General features: G+C 40.5%; 1 protein-coding gene across 1 annotated transcript in view; it reads left to right on the forward strand.

The window, feature by feature from the left end:
- Positions 1-484: 484 nt before the first annotated feature.
- The window catches only part of Khdrbs2 (KH RNA binding domain containing, signal transduction associated 2), a 380,292-nt gene continuing 353,331 nt past the window's right edge, over positions 485-27,445 (forward strand). Inside the window, exons 1-4 of the mRNA XM_033756843.1 lie at positions 485-536; positions 5,666-5,830; positions 12,024-12,210; positions 12,276-12,399. Of these exons, the coding sequence (XP_033612734.1) occupies positions 485-536; positions 5,666-5,830; positions 12,024-12,210; positions 12,276-12,399 (528 nt within the window). The remainder of the gene's footprint in view (positions 537-5,665; positions 5,831-12,023; positions 12,211-12,275; positions 12,400-27,445) is intronic.

The raw sequence follows: 27,445 nt of genomic DNA on the forward strand, positions 1-27,445 counted from the left end.
AACGATGGTGACTAATGTTTCCCATGTTCCTATATCAGGCACTGTTCTAAGTACCTTGTAACCCTTGTAACAATTTTATGAGGATAATTACCCTCATTTTAAAAGTAAGCAGTGTGACACAGAAAGCTTCAGTAAACCGACGGAGCGAGCTCGCCCACAGGTGGGAAAGAGGAGCTCCGCGAGGCTTGCAGGGAGTGCTCAGAAAGGAGGGGCCGTCACCACTGCGGCTGCCAAGTGACGCAGGATGGAGCTGCAGCTCTACGTCTGTGTTCCTAAGAGTGTGCCGGGCACCCCTGATGAGCGCCATTCACACTTAAATAGAAAGGGAGCAGCAGAAGCCCAGAAAGCTGAGCGAGGTGTCCACAGCCACAGAGATAAAATATGGCCTCATGGCTGGGAGAAAAGTAGCTGGACATGTAATCTAGGAATAGAGTGACAAGAACTCATAAGGGGTGAAATTTCTGTGGTTGCATTGTACGGCTCCATGGGGAAGTGGAATTGTGAGCTGACCCAGAAAGTGGTTGAAATTTGGACAGGTGAGCAGGAAATGTGGACAGAAACGGTGTCAGAAAATTTTACAGTTTTAGTAGGTCCGAGGCATCAAAATGAATTAGTGGTAATTAAAATAATTCCTCATGTAACATTAACTTGGTGAAAACATGCTTGTATCATTTTAAAATCATTTCTATTTCAATCATCAAATAAAAATTACTTGTGTAATTTTTGCACTGTTTGCAATTATTTAGCACTGACTTATTAATGTGTCTCACAGATTTTCATTCCACCCATTACAAAGGAAGACACTGTTCGGTGTTTGGAACCACTTTCCATCCCTTCTGTACTTTGCGAGGTAGTGGAGGGTCCACTAGACCAGTGCTGGGGACCAAGCTGGTGTCCTGCAAGGCTGTTCGCATCACTGAAATCTCTGGAGCCTTCAGAGGCTCCCAGCTGCCAACCTTGGGTCTGAGAGGTTGTGTGTTCACTTTGCTGCTGCCATGGCCATTCCCACGAGTCACTGCTGTCTCACCATTGAGCCTCGTCCTGTCAGAAAGTGTCCATTTCATTTTTACGTGATGGAAGACAGACGTGTAGGCCTTAGTACCCACAGAATCCTCCCTTTTAGTTGCTAGTTTACGGACAGAGACACTAGAGATGAATGAAATAAACTTCGCACTCTGATAAGAAAAGACAGGAGCTCATGAAGCATCATAATAATATTGTTGAAATTATTGCCAGACAGCTGTGTTCAGAACGTGAGTCTTCATAAGGGGACTATTGGGTTGCTTTACTTTTAAAAACTAAGAAAACTGAGGCTAATTAACTTGCTTGAGATCAAACCTCTGGAAAGTGACAAGCTACTTTTAACACCTAGCTGTAACTGTAAAGCAAAAAGCATAATTTAAAGATACTTTGCAGTGGTGAAAATTGTTGGACTAATTACTATTAATGCAGAATAATACACAAATTTAAACAAAGTGACATTTGATTGCCTATTTCTAAGTTTGAGGCATCTTATAATAAAGGCGTGCATAAAATAAGGGTAAAATATTCTGCATGAGTCAACCAAGGAAAAGGTTGCAAAGATAGTGAAAAGAAAAAGAACAATGTAAGAAATCTCTGTCTGACCTACTGAAGACAGGTTTAGAGCTGAGCTTCCTAGAAGTAATCAAAGCAAAGCATAAACTTTCATTACCCCTCTCCTGCAAAGTAGTTTATATAAGGACAAATTTCTAAGTCTGTCTTTCTTTCTTTTTTCCTCATTGAGTTTATTAGTACAATTTAGGTATACAGTACAGTTACATTCATCATTGGGATCTTGTACCCTTACATGACAGGTCTTGGTTCTCATTTTTTCCCCTTGTCCCTGCCCTCCCTTCACCCCCTCCTCCCCTCCCCATTTACAAACATTTTATTTCCATTTTTTCATTTTCTCCTATTTTTTTTTCCTTTCCCTTATCGCCTAAATTTTTTTTAAAGAAAAGTTGGCTCCTACTCCTATTATTTTTTTGACTCATTAATTTTTAAAATCCTTTTCCTTCTATTGTTTTCCCCTCATTTATTGAAAATATATATTTAATCAGCCCCCTGAACTGTTGCTTTATTTAAAAAATGGGGTGTTATGGACCCCACAGAGTTGTGATGCAAAAAGTGAAGACAAGAACAAGACTATTCTGGCCATATTACCACTCAGATTTGTTCATCCAGACTTTGAAAATGAAATTTGAAAATGTACATCAATATCTATTAAGTAAAATTGTGGTAAATAATTTTCCTATACTGTTTTATTAATGATTGATTTTCATTTTATGGCAAACAGTTACAGTGCATTTGCATTTGCATTCTAGACTTAGATTTTGAAATGATGGAAGCTTGTGGTCTTAGTTATTTTTTTGTTGTTGTTGCTGAGACAAAATACCTGACACCCAAAGTTAAAGGAGGAAAGATGTGTTTGGCTCACAGTTTGTAGAGGTTTTAGTTCATAGTCGGCTATATCCAAGGCAGGCTGTCATGGCAGAGGGGCATCGCAGAGGAGGAACAGTTCATGGCAGGCAGAAGGCAGCAGAAGTAGCAAAGTAGCAAGCAGAAATCCATAGGCAGCAAAGTAGCCAAGAAGCAGCAAGTAACAACAGCAGCCCCTTTCTGTCCCTTGCATCCTATCCAGGTTCCCCACCTTCAGGGAAGGTAGCATTCATACAGCAGGATGGGGGCAGCCTAATCCTAGTGTCACCCCTTGAGTCAGCCCTAGCATCCCATCCTTAACCCCACTCTCCACACTGTGCATACGGCCACCACTGAAAAGTCCCACCTATCACTGCATGAGCTGTGGGGAGACCTCTGGATACAAGCGGTGATATCTGTTCTACTGAATTTACTGATGTCTGCAATTTCATATGGGAAATTTTGTTCTATCAGGCTGCAAGCTTGCCTCCTCTCAACCCTGATCATTGAAGGTTTGGTTCTGTAAAAATGTAAAGAGCAGAAAACATTTTTACTTGAAAACTGAATGGGTACAAGATGAGGGGAAGATAAGAAGGATAAACCCTTCCTTGTTGTGTTAAATAAGTACAGCTTCATGTTCCAGTCATAATGAAGAATTCTAATCCAGGGACCATTAAGCATCCTCTGCATTATAATTAAGAATCCTTCCTAAATAAGAATCCTTCTTATATAAAAGTTACACATTTATAAGCTTTTATTGACTTTTTGTTTTAACTGAGCATAAATTCCAAAATATTGAATACTGACTACTTTCTTGGGTGTAATATATGTGTATGTGTGTGTGTGTGTGTGTGTGTGTGTGTGTTTGTGATTTGCATTTTATTGACAAAAACTTGTCTTTTCCCCAGACCAGTTTCATGTTCTTCCTTTAAATATGTTCTAAAATTTCAGTTTGCGTACAAATATATGACAATATATAAATGTATTACTTTCAAAATCTTTTTGATAATTAAATGCATCTTGATTCTTGAAAGTTTCTCTAGAATTAGAAAACTCTAGTTTGCATATATCTTAACATCTCCCTTGTTTTAATATTAGAATTATAAGCACCTAGAAGAGCTTGGATTTTACCCTCCCTAAAGAAATTAGGCATGAATAGTTTCACAAACATAAAGAACATATACAATATTTTTTCATACATTACCCTTACAAGCTTGATTTCATAATTTCTTTTTTAAAGTAATGTAAATATGAGACATATAGTGCCAGCAGGGTTAAATGCTGAGAAAAAATAATATAGAACAAATAAGCCAACAAAAATACCATAAAATGAAAAAGATGTGATCAGATGATATTACAAAATTTTCCTTTTTCTTTGTCTCATACACATGCTCACATACTCAGCTTTGTCTCTAGAATCACTTATTTAGGACCCCTCTACTCCTCTTCTGTCCATACTGACTTTCTGTGCAGTTAGGCTAAGGTTTCTTAGCTGAAAGATTCATCCCAAATCTAACTACTAATGACCTGTGGACCATGTCACATAGACTAATTTTCCTTCACCATCCCCTGGCTTTTACTCTTAGTCCTTTACATAGCCATTTTTGGGGCAGTAATATTTAGTGAAATAATGAAAGTATACATCCTTTCTTGCATTGATCAGAATAATAGGATAACTGATATATATATCATAAGTTACCTGGGTACATATATTGTCTTTGAAAGACCTGGGAATTATGTAAGTTACTTTGCAAAATTTTACTTAAAATATGAAACTGCCCTACTTTAAAGGCAAAGTATAACTTTAAAATCTGTTTTTGATGAATAACATCAGTGAGAGTAGATAAGTATTATTTCATTTATGTGTAATAATGTGACATACATTTAAAATACGAGCCTCTATAATGTGCCAGTTGCAAAAACAATCATAATAAAATAACGTATAAAGTATCAAGATACAGACATAGCCTGACATATCAATATAATAGCTATTAATGGCCATAAGTAAAAAATTATAAGCAAATGCTTCTGAATATGAGCAAATACTGAGCATAAGTGTGTGGGAGGCTGCTATGAAAAGCCCAGCGCACCTAGTTTAGGAAAAATAATTTGTGACTGCAGAAGAATCAGTGGTTAAGGAAGCGACTTCAGTGCACATCCTCAGGTTCACATCTTCAAATAGAGGCTCTTCCATTGGCATTTTACTTCTGCTTTTTGAATTGTTTCAAAACCGAATTTAAACTGACAGTAATTCTTGACTGTCCTAAGGCTCAGTTATAGAACAAGCGGGAAGACATTTTCCATCTAACAGAGACTCATTGTTGATCCATGAGAATTACATGGTACGGGAACATCCACTTTTCTCTGCAGCATTTCATTGAAAACAACAACAGAAGCAGTAACAACAAAACAAACACCCTTGCCTTCTATTGAGATATGTTTGACAAACAGCTGTGTGTACTTAATGTATGCAATCAATAAGTTATAAATAAGTAAGTACCTGTGAAGCCGTCGTACCATGAAAGCATCTACTCCTTCCAGAAATGTCCCATACTGTCTTCACGCATTTATGATTTATAACAAAAACGTTCAGGATTCTCCCTCCTACAAATTTTTAACTCTACACTTTACTGTCATCGACTTTAGGCCCTGTCTTACATTGTCTGTCTCTAGGACTCACTCATTTTGCACAATTGATGCAAAGTTCGCACTCGTTGACCGAGTCCTCATCCCTGTCCTCCCATCCCCTGTCTACTACTGTTCTCTATTGGCTTTTCTCTAAGTGAGACTACTTTGGTTTCCTCACGTAAGTGCCTCTTGTTGCACCGAGGTTGTGGTCATGCGACGGTGGCCTGGTGGTTTATAAGCGGGAATGTACTTCTTGGGATCCCAGTAGCAGACACAGTGTCTGATGAGGCCCACAGTCCTGGTTCCATGATGCCTTCTCACGGTGTCCTTAGAGCCAGTGGGGCAGATGAGCTCCTATGAAGGGCACTAATCCATGTATGGAACTGCATCCTCATGACCGAGTCACTTCCCCAAACCCCTGCTCAACACCGTCTCCTTAGGTTTAGGGTTTCACCATACAAATTGTGGGAGGAGTTAAGCGCTCAGACCAAGCAGCAGAATCTGACGTGTTTGTCCTGTGTCTGGCTGGTTTAACGTGGCCTTAAGCTTCTAGGTCCTCCGTGTCATTAGAAAGGGTTGTGTTTTCTTCTTTCCTAAGATTGTGTCTTATTCCGTTGTGTTCGTATGCCGCATTTCCGTTACCCATCCCCGAGCAGTGGGCCTTCGCCGCGCTTCCGTGACTTAGCCGTGATTGGCAGAACTGCAAGGCTGTGGGCTGCAGACTCGTCTGTGTCGGTTCTTTTGGATGTGTATCCAGGAGTGGGTCTGCCGGTGTGTTGACCTTCCGAGCTACTAAAAACTGCGCACACTAAACGAGCTGAATTACGAACAATCCACATTTATTTATTTATTTATGTATTGTTGTTGTTAGTACCGGGGATCGAACTTGGGCCCTTGAGCTTGAAAGGCAGGCAGCAGAACCACTGGGCCAAATCCCTGGCAATATTTGACAGTTTTTAATGTGCAAGACTTGTACTTCTGTCTTTATCCTTAAGTATTTTTATACTTTTTATGTATTTTATTCCACAACTTGACTGAAATCACTGATTGTAATAGATTTTATGAGAGCTTTAGGGATTTTTACATTTGTGATCAGGTCAACTACAAATGCTTCTACATTTTACTTGTTTTATCTTTAATGTCTAATTTCTTGATTAAGACATAGCAGTACTCCCTTGAATAGAAGTGGTGAGAATGGATATCCGTCCCTTTTTAGCATCTTGGAGGGAAAGCTTTCAGTTACAAGATCAAGGGTGATAGTATAAATGAGGTTTTCATATATGGCCTTTATTGTTCAGGTTTATGGAGCAAGTTTTCCCTATATTTCATTTGATGAGAATTTTTATCTGGAATGATACTAAAATTTATCAAGTGCTTTTTCTGCATTTATTAGGGTTATGTTATTTTTATTATCCTTTCTGTTAGTGCATCAAGTTGGTGGGTGTGCGTGTACTGCAACATCTCTGATTCCATCTGACCATGGTCTGTGATCATTTTAATATGCTCTTGAATTCAGTTTTGTAGAATTTTCTTGAGGATTGTTATACATATATATTCCATATTGAGTTTTTTTGTGGGGACTGTGTCAGGATGTAGTATCAGGAGTTGAGTTTGTAAGTGTTCTTTCTTCTCATAGTGTTGTTAGAATTCATCTGAGAAGTCTCTGGTCTGGGTTCTCTAAGCCTTTCTTGGCCTAGGGATCAGTTCTTCCCTCCCACTCCAGAGTCATTTTCCTCAAGAATCTAGTTCAAATTTCACTTGCTCTTTTTGGGAGCAATATTGTATTAACATTATTGATAAGAGCAGTAATAGTGACATTTTCAGAGACGTGAGTCTGACCTTACTTGTATTCTCTCACTTATTTAGCTGCTGTATTTATTTTTATTTCACTGTATGGAGTAACAAGGTCCCCTGTGACTTTTTCCCACACCTGTACACACTGCGCCTGGGTCCTGTCCTCCTGCCGTTCCTATTCCTCTGTTCTGGCTCCTTCCGCGTCATTCGCTCTCTCTTGCTGTATTGTTTTATTTAATCTTCACGACACCACTAACAGTTCTTTCTTGATTTCTAGGTGAGAAGTGAGTTAGTCATGCTAAGTGAATGAGACAACACGTAAATCTGGAGCTGACATACAAAGCTACCTCTGTTCCACAGCTTGCGATTAAACTGCCTGGAACTCGCTGTTCTGTAGGGATTGCTTCTCATCTGCCGAGTCCTGCTTTGGCACCTTTTTCTCCTTTTCTTACTACCTTCTCTTTTCATCCTTCTTTCTCCCCATCCCTCTTACTCTCCTCTTTCTGTCTCCACTAAGTCAGAGAATTGAGCCATTCATGCATGAGTTCCTGTCATAAGATCACAGTTATTTTAATTTATTATTTATTATGTATTATAATTTATTGACTTTCACTCTTTACTTTTTTTCTTCAGTTCTTCTTATCACTTGCACATCTGATGATACCATCAGGGAACTCGCTGGCTCACGTTATGTATCTGTCCTTTTCTCGCAAATATGTCTTTCTGATTTTGTCAAGATTCTTCATTGTTGCTTTTCTGTTTTGTTCTTCCTGTTCTTTTGCTTATTCTTCTAGTGTATTCTCTGTATCTGACATAAATGTTCCTATTGTATTACTGAGTTGTGAATCTTTCTCTAATTTGGATAAGTATTTATTTCTGATACATAGTTTATCTTTTTTTTTATACCTAGTACAATGTTTGGTATTTTCCTCCTAGTTATCATATATTTCTCTTCTACTTTCATTATTTGTCAACTTATTAATTTTTCCCCTTTTCACATAGCAGACTCATACAAGGCTCAACACAATGTGCTTGTTATTTATGCTTCAATGAGAAACTGTGTCTGTGCTTTTAGAAAGTTTCTGTGCTGTAGACTTTTTACCTGTGATAGTTTCCTCAGTTCATGCTCAACTGAGATTTTTCTTGAAGCCATGTTTTCCCATCAGGGAAAAGTATTCATTCTTATATGAGAAGCAATCAGCTGTTGTTTTCCTGAGATTTTCGGGTGCTCGTCCTCCTTTGGCACCTTCACCTCACTAAGGCTCGGTGCATTTCACAACGGCATCTAGCTAGGGGCTCTGCAGTCTTCCGCCATTTCCTGGGTGGTTTTTAGATGGCCTTTTTTGGAACTGGAGATATTAGCCTCCCCTTTGAGCATAAATACTGTCTTGAGTTGTCTGTTTTCTAGAATTAATGAGACATTTTTTCCTTGGCAATCTTTCCATCTTCCCACAACTTCTTACCCCCATGAGGCACAGTAATGTTCCTGTTACTTCCAGAGCGATGAAGAATGCACTCAGTGGTTCCTGTGGATTCCGTGTTGCTTGCATGATGAGGCTGTCTTCAGGCTTTGGGTTTTCTCAGTCCTTTTATTATTACAGGTGTTTTGTGTCAGGGAGTGAAGTTCGGAACCTAACCTCTTGGCAGGGAAATAGCACATGTGTGAATGAACCCTCTATGCTTTGTAAAGTGCAACGGTGGCTTAATTTAGTCAATTTAAGTGTGTACACAATTTATTAACAAAATTGCACTTTTGAGTACATATTCAAAATATATTTACATACTTCTTTCATTCTAAGATGGATCCTGTAAGGAGGTAAAAAGAGCTCATTGAGTTATGTCTAGTTCGACCACAGAAAGAACAAAAACATTGTTTTTGTGAAAAATGTGATTCATGTCCGAAATTTATCCAAAAGGAAATCTCCTTTTCAATTCCAAAATACAGAAATACTGACCATACAGCTTTTAAACAAAATAACAATAGAAAGACTGCCTCTTCCTCTTCAGTGTCTCAGTAAAAAGCTGTAAATTAGGTTTTGAGAATAACAAAATCAAGTTGCAGAAATTCTGCCACGAAGTTGCCATGAAAATATGACTAATCAGAATCTACAGACATTTTCCAAGGGAATTTCATGACAGTTAACACTTTATGAATAAAAATATCGAAAGCATTGAAATAAGCTAACGTGGAACAGAAAAAAGTTTATAAAACAAAATAAAGTAAGAAAAAGAGAAATGAAAAAAACCCACCTTCCACACCCTTAGACAAAGTGAAGAAGTAATGCAGAGAAAAAGCTGGACAGAGACTCCCGTGTCTCCTGGCCGTAGTCTCCCTGACGGAGTGAGCTGGTGTGAAGTGGACAGCGCCCAGGAGCAGCCTACAGACCCCGTCAGTGGCTGCCAAAATACTTCTTGAATGAATTAAGAAAACGTGAAAGAACAGGAAGCGCGAAACCGTCTTTAGTGTTTTAAACGAACACATTGAGTGAGTGACCCTGCTGAATCTGCTACCATGGCAGGCGCATTGCACAGGTCCTGCACGTATGCCCGGGAGGGGCCTGGGCCTCCCCACAGTGCGGCTCCTTCCTGCCCCGTGATAGGACTCTGCCTTCCGGCCTGCGGACTCCTGTCAGCGTTCTGCAATGGGAAAGCGTTGATCGTGCAATAAAGTATGTATTTAAAACAGAAAGTTAAGGAAAGGTGCTACACACAAGGCTTCTTGGATTTAAAATCAAGCAGGCAAGTTTCAACATAGCATTTGCAGTTGACAGATGCAGTTACTGAGCTGTTGGTCATGAAGGTATATCAGGAAAGACGGGCTAACCACGAAAGCATCGGAGAGCAACAGAAATGCCAAAAGTTTGAAAAAGAAACTGTGGGAATGAGCAAAAAAAGCAGCAAAAACAGTATTTCAGTCAGCTCTACCTCTGGATGGGAAGATTGTTAGGATTAATCATGGAATGATTAAATTGTAAATGTCTAGAAAAGCCTAAGGTAGTGGTTTTGTGGAGTGCAAGTAATGACAGACAAATTCAATTTCTTTTTATGACAAAGTGAAGAAGGAAGCATTCATCTAATAGACTGGGAATTGAGTCAGCTTCCTCCATGCGCCGCAGACTGCCATGGTCTGAACCAGGCGAGGAAGTGAGGCATGAGGCCGGTGCGCGTTCCCAAGGAGCAGTGATCAAAAATTCTCTGGTACCAGGGTGTGATATACCTTCCTGCAGCGTCAGCGCTTGGAGTGGTAATTACTTAATGGACTAAGAGGCCTGGATGTGGACGCTTGGTTTGAGACGCCTGCAATTACAAGGGACTGATTACTTTGGAGTAGGAAAGCAGGAATCTGATGCTGCTGAACTAAAGACAAATGTGTGGACCTTTGCCTTTTTTGGAAAGTTAAATTTATTTAAAGGTGCTTGTCTTTAGGTGAGTTTGCAGCATATACATGGTTGTGTAATTTCACAGCATATACACTGAGGTGTGTAATTTCTTTCAGGTGAGATCTCGGTGAGCAGCATAGCACAGAGGTACCTAGGCTACAAGTGCTTCTGGTGGTGAACAATTTGGTTTGCAAATAAAGGTGTGAGCAAATTTTGCTTTTGTTTGCACACTACATGGGATGACAGACACAACCATAGCCACCTTTCCCACACAAACACAAACACGGCCATCTTTTCCAAAACCGTGGAACAAATTAAGTTTGTGAACTGAACCGAGGTGCCACCATAATATTTCAAAAACATTGTTTAAGATTACACATGAGTCAGATAAATACTTTCCTACAGCTATTATCTGGAGTGTTACAGGGATTTCTGTATAAGCTGCATGAAATCATTTTTGGAAATATATTAGTTAAAAATAGAGCAACAAAGAATAAAGCAGATAAAGTACCTCTCTTACATTTGGAAGTAGTCAACCCTTTAAAAATAATTATTTCAAAATGCAGCATAATTCAGTATGGGCTAAAAATGTCCATACTGAAAAATCATCTTTACTCCAGAGCAGTGAACAGAGTGTCTTATTTTTTCAATAACAAAAGTAAGAAAGTCTTCCTATCTTTATTTACTTAGAGTTTTTGGAATGGAACAGTTGGTCAAAATAGGAAGAGAAAATAATTTCAGGTGATGTTTGTAATAAAAGTAGCTAATACACATAAGGGAGTTAGTAGCGGAACCCTGCTGTAACTCCAGTGTACTTATTTTGCATGGTGAAACCCACAAAGGGGACTCTAGTTCTAACCGTGCGTTCTGCCAAAGTCTGGTGGCTTCCTGAGGGTCCAGTCAGCATCCTTTCTCGGTGAGGTGACTAGAAGGCAGCTGTCTTCTTTGCTTCCCCCCACTGCGAGTCTCACATATGATGCTCTCTTTATAAATAAAAAGTAAACATGGCAACCTCCCACCCTCCCTCAGAACTGCCCCGTGGCTTCTGCTAACATTCACAACAAAAGCAAGTAATATTAGGCGTCCTTCAGAAGCTTGGCTGTCTGTCCTGTGACCCACGGCACCCTTTCCTACATTCACTGCTCTGCAGCTCGCAGGCTTCTGCCTTAGACCGGATCTCTGCACGTCTAGTCCTTCAGGGCTTTGCTCTGTACCCGCCTTGGTCAGTAACGGCCCCGCCCTCCACGCTGTGCGCTTTATGTAATTAATAGCTTTGTTACTACTCCGCCTGGAAATGTTTCTGTTCGTGTATTTACTCATCTTCAAGTTGTGCATCTTCCTAATTAAATACAGATTCTAAAAAGCTGGGACATTTTCTTGTTTTCTGCTGTACCTTTACTATCCATTTTAGAGATTCAGAATTTTAATAGACTAAATTAAAAGTGAAAGAACGGATAGCGTACATAAGCTTAAAATCCATCCGGGAGCATCATTACAGTACAAACTTAATAGATTGTCTCAAACATTGAGACAATTTCAAAATTCTTGATGAATATGACTAACATCTGATCAACTCATCATTTTCTATGACTTGACCCACTTCTACTGCTTTTAAGATTGGCTAGAATATAAAAATATACAATTTCTCTTTGCCATGTATTTTAGGTAAGTGGATGATTACTTTTATTTTTTACAATTTTCTTTTAGTAGTAATTGTGAATAAAAATAAAACAACTTTAAGATATATTTTGCGTTTCAGAATTACGTTTCCTTATTTTAAAGGGTCCAAGGCCGTTTTCCTGCAGTCTTGTGAGAACATAGGTCAGTCAGATGCCCCATTTGATTCAGGACACGCGGTGATGCTTTTAGCATCATTGCCCGGCTCTGCCGATGCAGGTGACTTTGCACGCGCGGCACACGGCTGTGCCCGTGCCGCTCCTGGCTCACTGGTGAAGGGGTCACGGAAGCTGTCCGTGCGTGATGATCGCTTCTGTTCTCTTTTCACCTGGGTTTTCTGTTTGTTTTTTCAGAAATTGAAAAATTTCAAGGTTCTGATGGAAAAAAGGAAGATGAAGAAAAGAAGTATCTCGATGTCATCAGCAACAAGAACATAAAGCTCTCGGAAAGAGTCCTGATCCCCGTGCGACAATACCCGAAGGTACTGATAGAAGGGAGGCGCTTTATTGGTGCCTGCATAACTTCTAACCGTTCCTTACGTAGACACGCAAACGCGATGCAGGCACAGAGGAAGGAAAACTGAAAACTCGGTGAATATCGGAAACACAATAAGATATTTCAGTCATTTATTCAGCATATGAATGATTCACCAGTTCGTTCAGTTATGCACACCCATTTGATTATGTTTTGATTTATGATAAAATGTATATTTTATTATAAAAGGGAGTAGAATTAAAGATACTAAATATACAACATTAGCGAATCAGCAAGGAATATCCGGGAAAACAACCTATCCTTTATTAGGCTCTAGGATCAGAATCTCTTCTCTTCTATACTCAAGATTCGTTTATAACGGTCGCTGCTGTCTTGTTAAACTACTTCTGCATTAGATTATTGACTAAAGTATGGCGTTCAGTGACGTGGTTGCATTGATTATACTAATACATTTCAGTGGCTAAACAGAGTTTCTTTTGTCTTCAAATAAATGCAAGAAGCTGGAGTAGAAACTTGGCGATTCAAGCTGATAGGCTACTTTATGAGTTGGAAGCAAGGCCCATGCAATTACCTTAATAACAAAGATTGTAGAAATGACTGCTGTAGTTTACCACTGTACTCCAACATAATGAGCTTTACCAAATATAATTAAGTAGGATGTTTTGTTTACAGTTATTTCAAAAAGGGAAAACACTATTACAATCCAGTAAAGCATAAAATTCAGCTTTCAGATCTGATTTTTTGGATGACATGCAAAATTTTTGTTCTGTTTTTGTTGACCTAGACATTACTTTTATTGCAAGAATGATACATTTAGTAGCTATATATGTTTCTGAAATAAATTGTATTTCATTTACTTTATAATGATTATTTTTGACTATTAAATTTGAAATTCACATAGATGTACATGGAAATTGTGTAATAATGATATATGGTAAAATCTTGATGGGATATCAAAACATTTACTTGTCATGGATCTTGATTCATTAGTTATAGTCTGGCATAGAAAGACTTCTTTCTTAAATCATGTATTTTCATACACTTGATACTGTTTCTCAGAATGACATTTGTCTATTTTCTGGATCTGGGAAGGCCACTGACAGACTCTGTATCTGCTGTAAGTAAAGTGCACCTCTGAGGTCTTTGACCAAATGAAATTGGCATGGAAGAAAAGGCACCTTCCATCCCTGTGGCTCTTAGGTTCCAGTAGGAGCACTTGTGTGCTGAGCTGTAAGAGTCCATATTTGATTTAAAGGATAACTGCTGAGACAGGACACTTCTACAGAGTCAAACCTTTGTGGGAAGTCTAATTTCAGAATTGGTAAGAATATATCCCAACAGAAGTGACCGTTTTTATTTCAGTAACGTATACTCACTGGAATATTATTGTTCATTGATTTTAAAATGATAGAGTGCTCAATCTTAGAACTCACAGAATTTATAAAACTTTCGTATTCAGATGAGGTAGCTAGAAGATGATGAATTGGTCAAAGTCAGATCTTTGTTACAGGTGGAGCTATTTAGTGGCAGTTGTGATTTTAGCATCTTCATTTTTTATTGAACTCTTACATTTTTACCTTTACTGGTCAACTTCTTTATTCACACTACCTTTTTCCTTAAAATTTGGAAGAATATGAAAAATGATAGTTCTTAATTGCTCAAAGTTTTATGAAATAGTCTCAAATAACAATTCATTCTTGAGAAAATGTAACATTTCTTTTTTAATAAATAGCATGCCAATTTCCTTTTTTTATTCATCAAGTTTATTGGCACATTTTAGGTATACAATATGGTAACATTCATCATTGGGATTTGTACCTGTAAAGGAATGTCCGTTTCATCCGATTATCACACATGAGAGAACTGCAGAGCTCTTTTCCAGAAAAGAATGGAATACTGAGAAACACACCAGAATCATATATCAAAATTGATGTACTTTGTTTTTAGGCTATAATAATAAATTTATAATCTTCAAAACAATCTTTCACCATCTTTTATAATCTTTTGAAAACAACCCATACCTTATTTTTAAATAGTGATTCTCTCATGCTGAATATTTATTTCCACTTCTCACAAAAGTATCAGTTAGGGCTAAGATTGTACCTGATGCACATTGGTAGGCATAATATGAAGGGTATGTTGTAATACTACAAGCCCATGCCCAGGGCACTCATTTATGTATTTAAAGTTTTACCTTTGGTGATGAAGAGTGTTCATTACCCCTTGGGTCCACTGGAGGAGACCTGCTCTCTCTGTCTTTTTGCCTCCTGTTCCTGAAACCAGTACTTAGCATGTTGGTGACACAGTCCTTTCAAACTGAGGGCATAGTAACTCTGGGAATTCCTAGGGAAATGACCTTATCATGACTTTACCACTTGATCTTTCTGGATAGATTTTTTTTTCCATGAATATCCATCTTCATGGATAATTTGCTAACATAGTAGAATACGAACTACAAGAATTTTAAGATTTTAAATTACAGAAACAATAAAAATGCTGTTCCCCCACTTTAAGAATGATTTAGTTATCTCTAGTATTTTGTGCTGAATGATTTAACTTGGAAAAATATGCCATATTAGTAAATTGTTTTAATGGAGAGTTTTAATATATTTTTGTAACAATATTAAGAGAAGTATATTTGGGACTCATCTAAATGAGCACATTTAGCTGCTTCTGCCACATAAAAGGACGTGAAATTAAGTATGTTAATTTGATCTACTGTGCTTTTTGCCATCTCTGTATTTCCCAGAGCATCGTGTTATATATCTTACATATATTCACTATCGTTTTTAAAAATGTAACAGTGAAATAGGCCTTGCACGTCTGTTCCAGAGCTCATTTGTTGATAATGAAGCCTCCTCGGAGAAGGAACATGTGTCCACAGGGATTCACGTGCCTGAGAACTGCAGCCCTTTTCCACATGAGCTCTGTCCTCCTAAATCCGCAGGTGCTATGTGTCATAGCACAGTGCCTGCATTTTCAGACTGACACATCTGCGGCTGGTGTGGACATTGCAGTCGGAGTGGTGGTACGGCAGCGGTCATTTCTCATTGTGTGCACTTGTGCACGTGTACACTGGGTCCTGGCTTCTTATATTGAGTGGTTTGGGTGGAAAGTCTATGTGTATTGAGTTTATTTGCAGTTTGAAATGTCTTCCGCAAGATTACATCATGATTTAGGATTCACATGTAATGCTGTTTGTGTGTGTGTGTGTGTGTGTGTGTGTGTGTGTGTATAGCTTGCGATACACATTTTGTTTTCGAGAAGAAAATTTTCATTCTTAGGAGGATGAGAAAAATTCCCTAATTTTTGTACCACAACAAACAAGTACCTTGTAGGACTTGGGGCTGAAGCTGTGCTGTGCTTTGCGACTCCTGGCCTGTCCCAAGTTGAGGTGAATTTGACTAGCCCTGGATTCCTGGAAAGTGCCGCTTTCAGGTCTAAGAGGGAACCTGCTTTTGTTCCCCTCAGCGTTTCACTCTCAGTGCCTCTTAAAAATAGCTTTTTGATGTGCTCTCAGAACCCACTGAAATATATCAGATCTATTCCCTCAATTAAATTTACCCCAAGGTTTCTTTTTTTTTCGCAACCTGAGTCACTGCTAATTTTTTTAAAAGTAATCTATTGCCAGAAGTGTAAATCTGCCCCAGTCTAGCCTCTTTAACATCAAACATAACCATGCCCCTCTCTGCTGCTTTCTAAATCAATTCCTTGTGTAGATTTGTGCAGAACATTAGAGAGCTCCAGGGTGTGTCCAAAGCATCTTGCGTGCCCTGTGCTACCTCTGCTGTGCTCAGCCCCTGGGGTGGGGCAACTCCTCAGCGTCTCATCCTCAGTGCCTGCCTTCCTTTCCCATCGCCAGCGAGCTGCCTCCTCGCTGTGCTTCAGAAGATGAAGCACCAAAGCCAAACCTTTGTTGAGTGTTATTTTTCTAACTTTTTCAGTAATTATCAGATCATTAAGTTCATAGAAATCCAGGGTTACTAAATGCAACCACCTTTCATGTAACATAGCCACTTGTGATCTTGGAAATACCTCTGTTATTTTCTAAGCAGTGTGGTCTTCTAGCAGCCACCCTGTATCTTATCCTTTCAATCGGTTTCATCCTTAGCAGACAGAAGCCACTGCACAGCATTGCTTTTTATTTTTCTAAGGGAAATAGAAGGGAGAATTCGACAGTCTTTATGAGCTCAATTTCATTCGGATCAGTTTCCTAGTCTCTCACCTGTAAATTTAAATCTCAATTGAGAAAATGATGTGACACTCAGGTTCACATTTCCTGTGAAGAAAATGAAGATTCCCAAGTGCTTGTGGCTGCATGCTGTCTAGTAGAGTGGCTCTTGAAGTAACCTCATTTTCTAGCAAAGTTTAGAAATTTACATTGTTATTGTATCAAATACTTCTCTTTTCTGATTAATGCCTCTCTCCTGCACCTTACATATTATTTTTTCATTTAGTATTTTTTCAGTCTTTTTGTCTCCATCTCAGTGATGCATACATTCCTAATTCTGAAGTGTGTGGGCTGCTGCTCTCGGTATCCTGCTTTATGGGGTGATCACACTTTTGCAACGTGTGCCACTGTACTTCCTGAAGCAGTGCCAGCCTGTCCTGCTGGTGTGTCCAGGGCTGGAATGTGTCTGTTTGCTTTAACCAGTTGTCTCCGTTCTGCCAGGACACCTGCCCTCCTCCCCACTTGCTCTCCTCTCCTTCCCCACCCCTGTCCTCCTCAGCCCTTTTTCTTTCTTATGCTGCCTGATAGTGTTTTCCACTTTATATTAGCTGTCTTTTTGTTCCTGAAAAGCCTTGAGACACTTATCTTACAAAGAGGAAAGGTTCATGTTGTCTGACAGCTTTCAGCCTCTTCAATCCAAGTAGATGGGCTGCTTGCTTTCGGGCCTGAGGGGGGCAGTGCGTTGAGGCAGAGAACACGTGGTGGAGCAAAGCCTTCACCTCTTGGAAGAGAGCAGAGGAGAGGAAGAGGAGGAACTGAGGTCCCACTTTCTGTTAGAGGGCTCCAGCTGAGCTTACTGTAGAGTCCTTGCAGTCCCCTGAGAGCTGTCCAGGGTGACTTTCTGTGTCTACACCTGCTCCCCCAGTGTCTCTTGTCTGGTGTGTTCTGACATAACACATGCGGATGTTGTGAGCAAGGCCTCTCCCCAGAGGAGCTGCCACTTGACCCTGCTTACAGGGGTATTGTCCTCCCCGCTCATCCCTTTGACCTGTCACCCTCTCTGTCTTAGTTGGGGCATCATCACCTTCTCTCTTGGTCGAACCCAAAGCCATGGACTCTCTCGACTCTTCCCATTTTCTGTTTGTTATAACCAACCTGCCAGGCGAGCCTAGTATAGTAGTATTATCTTCACAATGATCATGGTCACATAAGATTCTAGGAGTATGATGAGGAGGAAGCACTGGGAGTCTGTCTCTCTGCTTAGACAACATCATCCCACTGGCAGTCTCTGTCTGACAGAACTCTTCTGCACACGCTGTCTGTTGAGGGATTGCAACTTCCAAGGGGAGGGTTGGGGAGTAATTGCCATTAATTGTGGCCTATTCCTGCCCTTAGCATAGTAGCGGCTGCCCATCTGCCAGGGATAATCTGGGTAGGCAGCTATGCACGTGTCTTGGAGAGCTTGCCCACAGCTGATGGGAGCCGGTGTCCTCCGGAGACTGACCAGTGTGCTTCAGTCACCAACTGCCACGTCTGACTACAGAGCCGCAGAGAAGAACACAACTGTTTGTTTGAAACTCGCTCCTTGTTCTAAGCCCTTTGCCCAACTAGCTGAAGTGACGTCTAGGGAATTTAAAGGGTTGAAATCCTTTCCTCTCTGGGGAGGACAGTAAACATTAGAAAGTGCTGTGCATGCCCGTGGGAGGACATGGACTCAAAAATAACTGTGAGATCCTTCAGTTTATATCTCAGACTGATCAGTGGCACAGATATAGCCTACAACAATCAAACAAAAAACAAGAAAAAAGATTAGCAGAAGTTGGAAAAATAGGAGAGTTGGTTTTCAGAATTTCTACAATATTATACTCAAAGTCTAGTTTTCAACACAAAAAAATTGCAGCATGCAGAGGAAAATATGACCGATTCATAGGAAACAAACCTGTTGAAAATAATCACATGGAAGATTTACTAGACAAAGACTTTAAAACAGCTGTCTTAAAGATACTTGAAGAAGTACAAGAAACCATGGAGTAAGCCTAGAGGATAATTCCTGAATTAAATGAGAATATCAATGAGAAGAGAACCTAAAAATAAAAAAGAATTTCTGTAGCTGAAAATTGAAATAACTGAAATGGAAAATCCATGAAAGGGATTCAGAAGCAAATTTGAATGGACAGAAGTAAGACACAGAAAACATAAAGATGGGACAGTGGAAATTCTGAGAGAAAATGACTGAAGAAAGTTGATACTGCTTAAGGGACTTGGGTGCATCTCCACGCTGATAAAATTCACACAGTGGTAATCGTAGAAGATGGCAAAAGAGTTGAAGAAATAATAGCTAGAATGTTCTCAAGTTTGACTAAACATGCAAATGTGAACATCCAAGCAAGCTAAATGAACTCCAAAGAAGATGAACTAAAAAAGATCCACTTTGAGACTAAGCGTAATTAAACTTTCAGAAGACAAAGCAGCAAGAGAGAAGCCATAAAAATATCACATAAAAGTGATACTTAATATAAACATCAGTGTGTTTGAGATTGGACTTACATCTTCAGAGTATGAAAAAAAAAAAGAAAAAAGAGAAAAGAATAGGTCAGCCAAGAATCCTATATTTAGTTAAACTGTCCTTCAGAAGTGAAGGAAAAATTAAGACATCCTCAAGTAAACAAAAGCTGAATTTATTATTTCTAGAACTTTTCAGGAAATGCTTAGGAGAGTTCTATAGGATGAAATTAAAGGCCACTAGACAGTAACTTCAGGTCATTTGAAGAAATATTTCAATAAAGGCCAATAAATGGACAACTATAAAAATGCCATTGTAATAATGTTTGCAACTTTACTTTTTGTTTTCTGCATAATTTAAGATACTAATATATAAAAATTATTTTAAAGATATAATTTTTAACTTTGGTTCTGACTCCATACTTTGCTTACTACATAGCCAGAGACTAATGCATTTTAAAGAATTATGATTTTCATATTTTTTGGGTAACAATGAATAAAGATGCTATTTGCTGGCATCGGAAGTGTTGACAGGATTATAAAGGCATGGAAGTTTTGTATACTTCTGAAGTTCATTTTAAAACTCACCTTTAGAAATTCAAATTGGTATATCATAATTGGGATAATAAATTTAATTTCCATCATAAGTAAAATGAATATTGAATATACACAAATAGAAATAAGAAATTTAAACATTTCACATAAAAAATAAACACAAAAGACAGTAATGGACAAAAGGAGAGGCCAACAAGCTGTGAGGTATGTAGAAAACATGTAGCAAAGTGACAGAAGTAAATTTTGCCTTATCAGTAATTTAAATGCAAATGGCTTAAATCCTCCAATCAAAAGGCACATTAGCAGAATGAATAAAAAAAACCTGATCCCATTAGATGCTGTGAATAAAAGATTTGTTTTTGATCCAAAGTCACAAATAGGTTGAACGTAGAACGAAGTCTCACATGCTACAACATGGGTGAACCTAAGGGTATCATGAAGTGAAAAGCTACCTGTAGAGGACAAGCACTGTACGATTACACTGATGTTATGTGCTAAAGAGTAGTCAGAAAGTGGAATGGGCCTTTCCCAGAGCCTTGGGCGAGAAGAGCGGGGGATTGTGGCTGATGGTCACTGTTCAGTTTTGCAAGATGAAAAGTGTAGTGATAGTTTCACAATATTATGAATATGTTTAATTCCACTGAATCATATACTTAAAATTGACTAAGATGGTAAATTTTGTTGTGTATATTTTACCAAAATGTTTAAAGCTTGCAAATAGCACTTGCTGCTCCCCCAGCTAGGCCGTCATCTCGTTCCTGGGCTGTGGCCGTGGCTGCATGGCCGGCCTTCGGGTCAAGTTGGACCACGAGACTGCACCAGCGATGCTCGTTTGTGCAGAGCGGGGGTGGGCTGGGCGGCTTCCAGGTGCCCCCTGGGCTGGCTGACCGGGCGCCCGTCGCCATCCTGAGGTGTCCTCCACGCTTCTTCGTCCGTTCGCTCAGTGAGGAAGTCCTGGCTTCCCAGCTCCTCTACACCTCGTTAGCGCCTTTGCACAGGCCCATCCTCTCCCCAACACGCCTCTCCCATCTGATAAGTCCGCCTCCACTGGTTCCTACTCGAGCGCTTGCAGTAACTTCACCCATCTCTGTCTCCAGCTTCCTCTTTTTTTCACTTCCTGTTTGAATGCTATGTAATTTGCCTGTTTGCTATGCTACAGTCTTTCTGTGTTTTGCTGTTACATCCAGGGTGGCAAGTTCCACATTTTTCTCAATTGCACTTGTATTCCAATTATGTAAAACAGTGTCCAGCAGTGAATGTTTGCTGAATGGACATAGAAAAAGTAAACGTGCCCGACACTGGCACAAACATGCTTGCTATAGAAAAGAGTCAGAACGGGGTCTCCCCTCTGTCCTCCCACAGAATTCCAGACTGCGGCCTGAGAAGGAGCCCGGCTCTTCCTCACCACCTGGGAGAATCCGACTCCGAGAGCAAAACAGTTGCAGTGAAGATTTTACTTCACTCCAGGGCCCAGATCATCGATTACTTTACTTAACTGAATTTTGTAATTAAAGCGATGTTAAAAGGTTAACTAGAGATCACTCTAACTCATTACTGGATATCAGATTCTAGTTTTATTGTTTAATTACCCATTTTTAGTAAGTGCAATGTGTTGCACACTATTGACCTTTATGGAAAAGAGCTTCCCTGGCCTGCACTTCACCTTTCAGAATATGAATCCCTAATAACTCAGTCCCTCAAGGGGTATCCATTGGATCTGTGAGAGTCGCTCGTGTTTGCCTCAGGAATGTGACGATGAAAGCAATGCCATCCCAGCCTCGGCTGTGCTAGTGAGGCCCACATCTCTGGAACTATGGGGACTGCAGCAGCGGCGCAGATCAGATTTTGTTAACAGTCTCCCTCAAGATACAGAGACTAAGGTATGAAAAAAGAATATGGAAAACATAGAAAATTATTTGAAAAACCAGAAAAGAACAGAAAGACAGAGTAGTAATTTGGGATGTAGGACTAAGAGGAGCAGAGGGCAAGAGCAGGGTGGTTCGGCCTACTGCCCAGGCCTCCTCAGAAAGAAACCCTGATTCATGTGGCAGCGGCATTTGTAGCCTGGTAGACTTTGGTCCCGAGCCTTTCCTGCCTGTAGCGTTTCTCTCCTGAGAATACAGCGCTATCAGATCGTTGTGAGGTGCGGGGAGAACTGTGGCTGGTGTGACGTGCTGGAGCATGGTGGTGTGGGTCAACTCCGCTCTCGGCTCTGATGATGAGTGCAGCTTCACGAACACGTTCGTGCCCTGCTTCGAGCTGCGGCCTGCATTTCCCGAGGGACCCGTGGACCTGCTAACAGCACTCCTGCCGCACGCAGGGCCGGTGTGGGCCAGTTCTGCTGTGTGGCGAGCCCCGGCTTTGGAAGAGAGCCGTCCTCCGTCTCTGAGTGAAGACTGATCATCACAGGGAGAAGCGCGGGATGAGAGGACGGAAGGGTTCAGTGACGCGAGTGGTGACGCCTTTCTGCATTAAGTGCTGATTGTGAGTCCCACATTTTCCCTCTGAATGTTGTCACCGGGTAACCGGGCCAGGATCTCTGGCGTAAAGTACACAGAGGGGGAGACAGTCGTGGAAGAGCGAAAGCCATGTAGGCGTTTGCTGATGCTTTGCGAGCTGAGGAAGTGGGAAAGGTGGTGAAATTTTCCACACCTGGAGTGCTTATTTACAAACAAAATTTTTCACCCTTAGCTATCTAAACACGATTCTAAAATGTTCCCTTTAGATCACCAGCTTGCTCAGATGTTTGGAAGATGAGATTGAAGGCTGTGATGTCATATATGGGAAGACAAGTCTGTGTAAACCACACTTGGGTCACGTACTCATCAGACCGCTGCCCGTTTGTCGCGTGTGCCGGAGCGTGGGAGCGAGTGTGCCTTCCGGCCGCGTGTTTACTCCTCACACTCCCATCTTGTCTCAGTGTCTGGAGATCCGGTTTACTTCACTGTGTGTCCCGACTGAATGAGGGTAAACCCTCTGCCTTACCCAGTAGAGGTACGCTCTGAAGAGTTCCAGAATTACTGACAAACACGGACGCTGTGCCGCACCCCTTCCTCCAACTGAGGCTGTGGGACCAGGACAGAAACCGTGCCAGCCTGGCCTCCGCTGACCTAATTTTGCTTTCTGTCTTTGAAAGTCAGGTGTTATATTTAGCCTAATGGAAATTATTGCCATCGTGATGCTATAAAAAGCTGCAAATTTTACTTTTTATAAGAGCTTCTCCCAATGCAGAAAAATAAAATATTTTTCTTGGTTCTACTTTAGCAATAAAGAAAATCTAAGAAAATACTTGGAAGAACAGGCCTCTTCCTAAACTCCAATTGCAATTCAAATATAAGAATAATTTTAGGTTAAAGTGGAAGTTGCATTTTAAGGTAAACTTTTGGTAAGGGAATTTAATGTTTGGAGTGGCCAACACGTATGTTAAATTTCATCAAATAAACCTTCGATTTTAAGATCACTTCTGATAACTTTGTTAGGTTTTGTGGTCTAACTTCAAGTTTTGAAGCACTGTTTATTTAGTATTTTTCATAGTAATCCTGTGGTTGACTTTTTTTTTTTTTGGTACCGTGGATCGAACTCAGGTCCTTGCACTTGCAAGGCAGGCGGCGGAACTGCTGAGCTAAATCCCCGGCACCTGCAGCTGACTTTATTGGCCATGATTGATCATGTCTCATGGTCATCTTGGTTTATTTCAATATAAGTCTACTGAGCTACTGAAATAAATAATTTATCTTGTGATTTAAGTAGCCTTCAAAACTTTTGTCAGAAATTAATGTTAAAATGTAAGTTCTTTGTTGATTAAAAATATGTAGTACAAGGGCCGGGGATTTAGCTCAATGGTTGGGTGGCCTTCCTTGCAAGCACAAGGACCTGAGTTCAATCCCTAGTACAATAAAAAAATATGTAGTACAAGATATACACAAATATCACCCTCAATTTACTAGGACATGACAATATTTTTCATGTTTATTATTTTGTACTTGGATCACAGATGGCCTGGGATTATTAAAAGGTTTCCTACATATAATAATTCTGTACCTGAGCTGTCAGGTATAATTCTAGGTCAGTGACATTGCTTAGATACTTTTACTGATTTAGTATATATAGAATTGTTTCACACTACATCCCGGGAACTAGATGGAGAAATGCATTTAATTAGCATACACAATTCTGCAGCCAAACAATACATTGTCTCACTAGAAAGAGAAATTGCTGCGATCCTCTTTCACACAGGTATAGGAGAATGAGCCCATTACTGCTTTAAATTACAGTGGGACACTGTTTTCCCTGCACACACACACACACACACACACACACAGCCATGGGCTAGAGTGTGTCAGTGTTCACAAAAATGGAAAATTATGCAGAAACACTTCCTTTATTAACCTTATTTTTATTCTTCTTGCTGATGACTTAGGTGAACTCTTCTGTTTTTGTTAACTATGAAAGACAGATCTGCGAATAGCTTGTACTGTGCATTTTAAAAACAATGCTGTAAGGAAAATAGTTTTAGGTTACATGACTAGTACTCGTGAATAAAAGGAAAACAGGACTTACCAGTGCAGTTGAACAAACCTGGCTGTGCCTTGGGCAGTGTCAGGCGCAGCCTGGGCAGGAGGCAGAGCCACACAGGAAAGCCTTGACCGGGGCCCATCTTCCGTCAGTCTTGACACCACCTCCTGCCCTGATCTCCAGATGGTGTCTCTGCTGATGGCTCCCAGCCTGTACACATGTGTTCAGTGACTTAACCAGTGTCTTCGCCCCACAAGCTCAAGCCCTCCTCTCCCTGCCAGCGCCTGCTCCTGCTCTTCTGACAGAATCTGAGTGTCGTGTTTGACTCTTGCTGCTGTTGTGACCTCAAGTCCTGTGTTTTATGTCCTATGCACAGCTCAGGTCTGTGCCCTTGCTCCAGCCTCATCGCCCCATCTTCTGACTCCCAAAAGGTTGTACCATTCACACTCCATACCCTGCGAATTCCTTTTGAAGAATTCTGTTCTTTTTCCTTCTCATTTTCTTTTCACAAAGAATCGTGAGTATTTTCAAATAACGTCATTCTTCTGTGTAAGACTTTCCCGTGTTTATCCATGGCCCGAGTCCATCTCTGTGACATTTCCATAGGAATAGTAGGTAGTCGGAAGTCCTAACCTCGTTGAATGGTGCCAGCAGTCACTTCTATCTTTTGGTATATTTTTGGCATGAATTATCTTCAAAACTGAAAGCTTTCAAACGTGGTTGTAAAACCAAATTGTAAATAGAGTGAAGGCACAGTGTCTTTAATACTTCAAATACAGCCAGCCTTTGGTTCACATTCTTTTCTTCAACAATATGTATAATACTATTATTATCTTATCTTTTTTGCCTTTGTGATCATTTTTTCCCTTTATTTATGAATTCCTTGTTTCTTTGTTTGCTTTTATCTTTTTCTTAACTCTAAGACAGACATGAGAAACTGGGGGATATTAAAAAGTGCTCTTCCCCGCGAAGGCGATAGCGTTGGAAAGGGTGTGTGAGTCTGAAACCTACTTCTTTTTCAATAGATTGTCAATCCCCAGATTTACTGTTAAGTTTTGGGAATTAAAATTTGATGCATTTTTGAAGCTGCCTAGCTAGAAGTCCTACAGAATACTTTGGTGACATACTTAGGGCTTTTCTTTCCCCTTTGCTTCTATACAAATCTAAACTAGGAAGTAACACAGCAGACAAAATAAAGCAGAAGAAAATAGAGACAGGAGAGGGGCTCCCAAGAGAAGCCAAGGGAAACCTGTGATGTCTGGTGCTGCTGGTCTTAGAGCCAGCATGCTTCTTTCCTTCTTGCCTGGCTTTCTGGAACCAGCACTTGCGTCTCCTAAAAAGTCCTCTCAGAACTCCGCACAGCCTTGCACTGTGGACCATCAGCACCTGCTTGGCTTCCCCTATTTTTGTTTTGTACAGAAAGTGCTATAATCACTTTATTGCTAGGATGATTAACAGAGCAATTTAAAAACCTCCATACTTCTATAGAGAAGACAAGAAACCAAATCCTCAAGACTCAGGCAAGCAGGGGCGAGGGGGGGGGGTACGCCAAGATCCCTGTGCAGAAGGCTGCGACTCTCTGGTCACAATGTGGCCCTCTAATCCCAGCTCCGCAGGGCCTGAAGCAGGGGTCTCAGGTTTGAGGCCAGCTGGAGCAATTTAGCAAGACCCTGTCTCACATAAAATATAAAAAGGGCTGGGTATGCGGCTCTGTGAAGGCCCTGGATTCAGCCCCAAGTACTGCAAAACAGACGGTCATTCTGGAATGCTTTAGGCACAGTCCAGATGGAGGGCTTCTGGGGGTAGGAAAAGAATGCCCCTTACTTGGCCTGCATTCACAAGGATGGAGAATACTTTAGAGCAGACATTTTTAAAAGGCAAATGAGTGTTCTTTGTTAGATTTTACACAGAAGGCCACACTAGTTATACTTTGTGTGGCTTGGTGAGTCTGAAAAGGGCTGCTCTGAGGTCCCTGCCCAGCTCACCAGCAATTATGCCTGGCCCGGATAACAAGCACTGATCATCTTTGAACATTTTTCTCCCCATGCTTTTAAAGAAAATAAAATACATAAATACTAGGGTTAATATCGTTTATTTCTAGGTCATGTTTATGTAAAGTGGGAAAACACTGTGCTCAGTTTGCATTCTATGCTTTGAAAGGATACAAAGGGTGAAACGCTTGCCTTTTCAAGGGTCATGTGTTAGCCTTCAACAGAATCCTCATCAGAGTAGCTATAAAAAGATGACCATTCCTTATCTGAGGTTGAATATTTATGAGCTCTAGGAATGTGACTCACTACTCATTTTCTTTCTTATCGACAAGATTTTGTTCTTTACAGCAAACAGATATTAAGGAATTTCATCATTTACTCAGTATTCAAATTGCACGAGCAAATTTGGACTTGGAATTTGACGTGGTAGGATGTCAGCATGCAGAGCAGGCTGTGCTCTAAATGTTCAGTCCATTCATAGCTTAGGGGAAGGAATTTAGACCTAAAATGTACCAATAAACTCAATTAAAAAAAATCCCAGAAGAGAGTGAGATGATGGCTCACCCTTGGGGGTCTCTCCTCCGCACCCCTTCCCACACAGTGTCACCTGTAAGCCGCCCCCGGGCCAGAGCCCGGTTCTGTGGGCCCAGGGCTCCTGCCATCACTTGCTGTGCTCCCAGAACCTCCACAAGCAGTCTGAGGGCTGCAGGTGCCAGTGTATTTCAGAGCTGCCTTGGGCTCCCGGAGGTGACTTCCTGCCTGTGAGTCGCTTCTCATTGTTCCTGCGGAGCTGTGTGTGCAGCACATGTGTATGGCAGCCACAGAGCAGCTGGTGCCAGTTTCCTAAGTTCTCTCTGGAGTGAGCAGGTGCCAAGGGTGAAAGGGCCACACGGAAGAGCTTGGTCAGGTTGAGATTTGAATATGCATTCCTCCGTTGTCATCTCTATTAACACTTTATGCAAAACTTACCTCTCTAGCTTTTTAAATATCTGAATAGATTACATGAATATTTGTATATTGCACTAAAAGGGCTATTTTAGGTCAAATATATGCTTTCTCCAAAATCAGTGAATTTTAAATAAATAAAATAATGCTTCTTCTAAATGAAGATATTCAAGCCCTCTTATTGATATGTGTAAATATTACATGTAGCGAGTCCTCAGTGTGTGTTACACACTCTACGGCTGCTTTACGGGGTTCGTATTGTGCACCCCTCACGTGCACCCCTGTGATAAGCACTTGGTTCCCATGGAATCGTAGATTAGAAGTGAAATGTCCTGCCCAGTCGCGTAACTACC

The sequence above is a fragment of the Fukomys damarensis genome, unplaced genomic scaffold (assembly GCF_012274545.1).
Source record: "Fukomys damarensis isolate Sample0158 unplaced genomic scaffold, DMR_v1.0_HiC HiC_scaffold_27, whole genome shotgun sequence".
In the NCBI taxonomy this organism is placed as follows: Eukaryota; Metazoa; Chordata; class Mammalia; order Rodentia; family Bathyergidae; genus Fukomys; species Fukomys damarensis.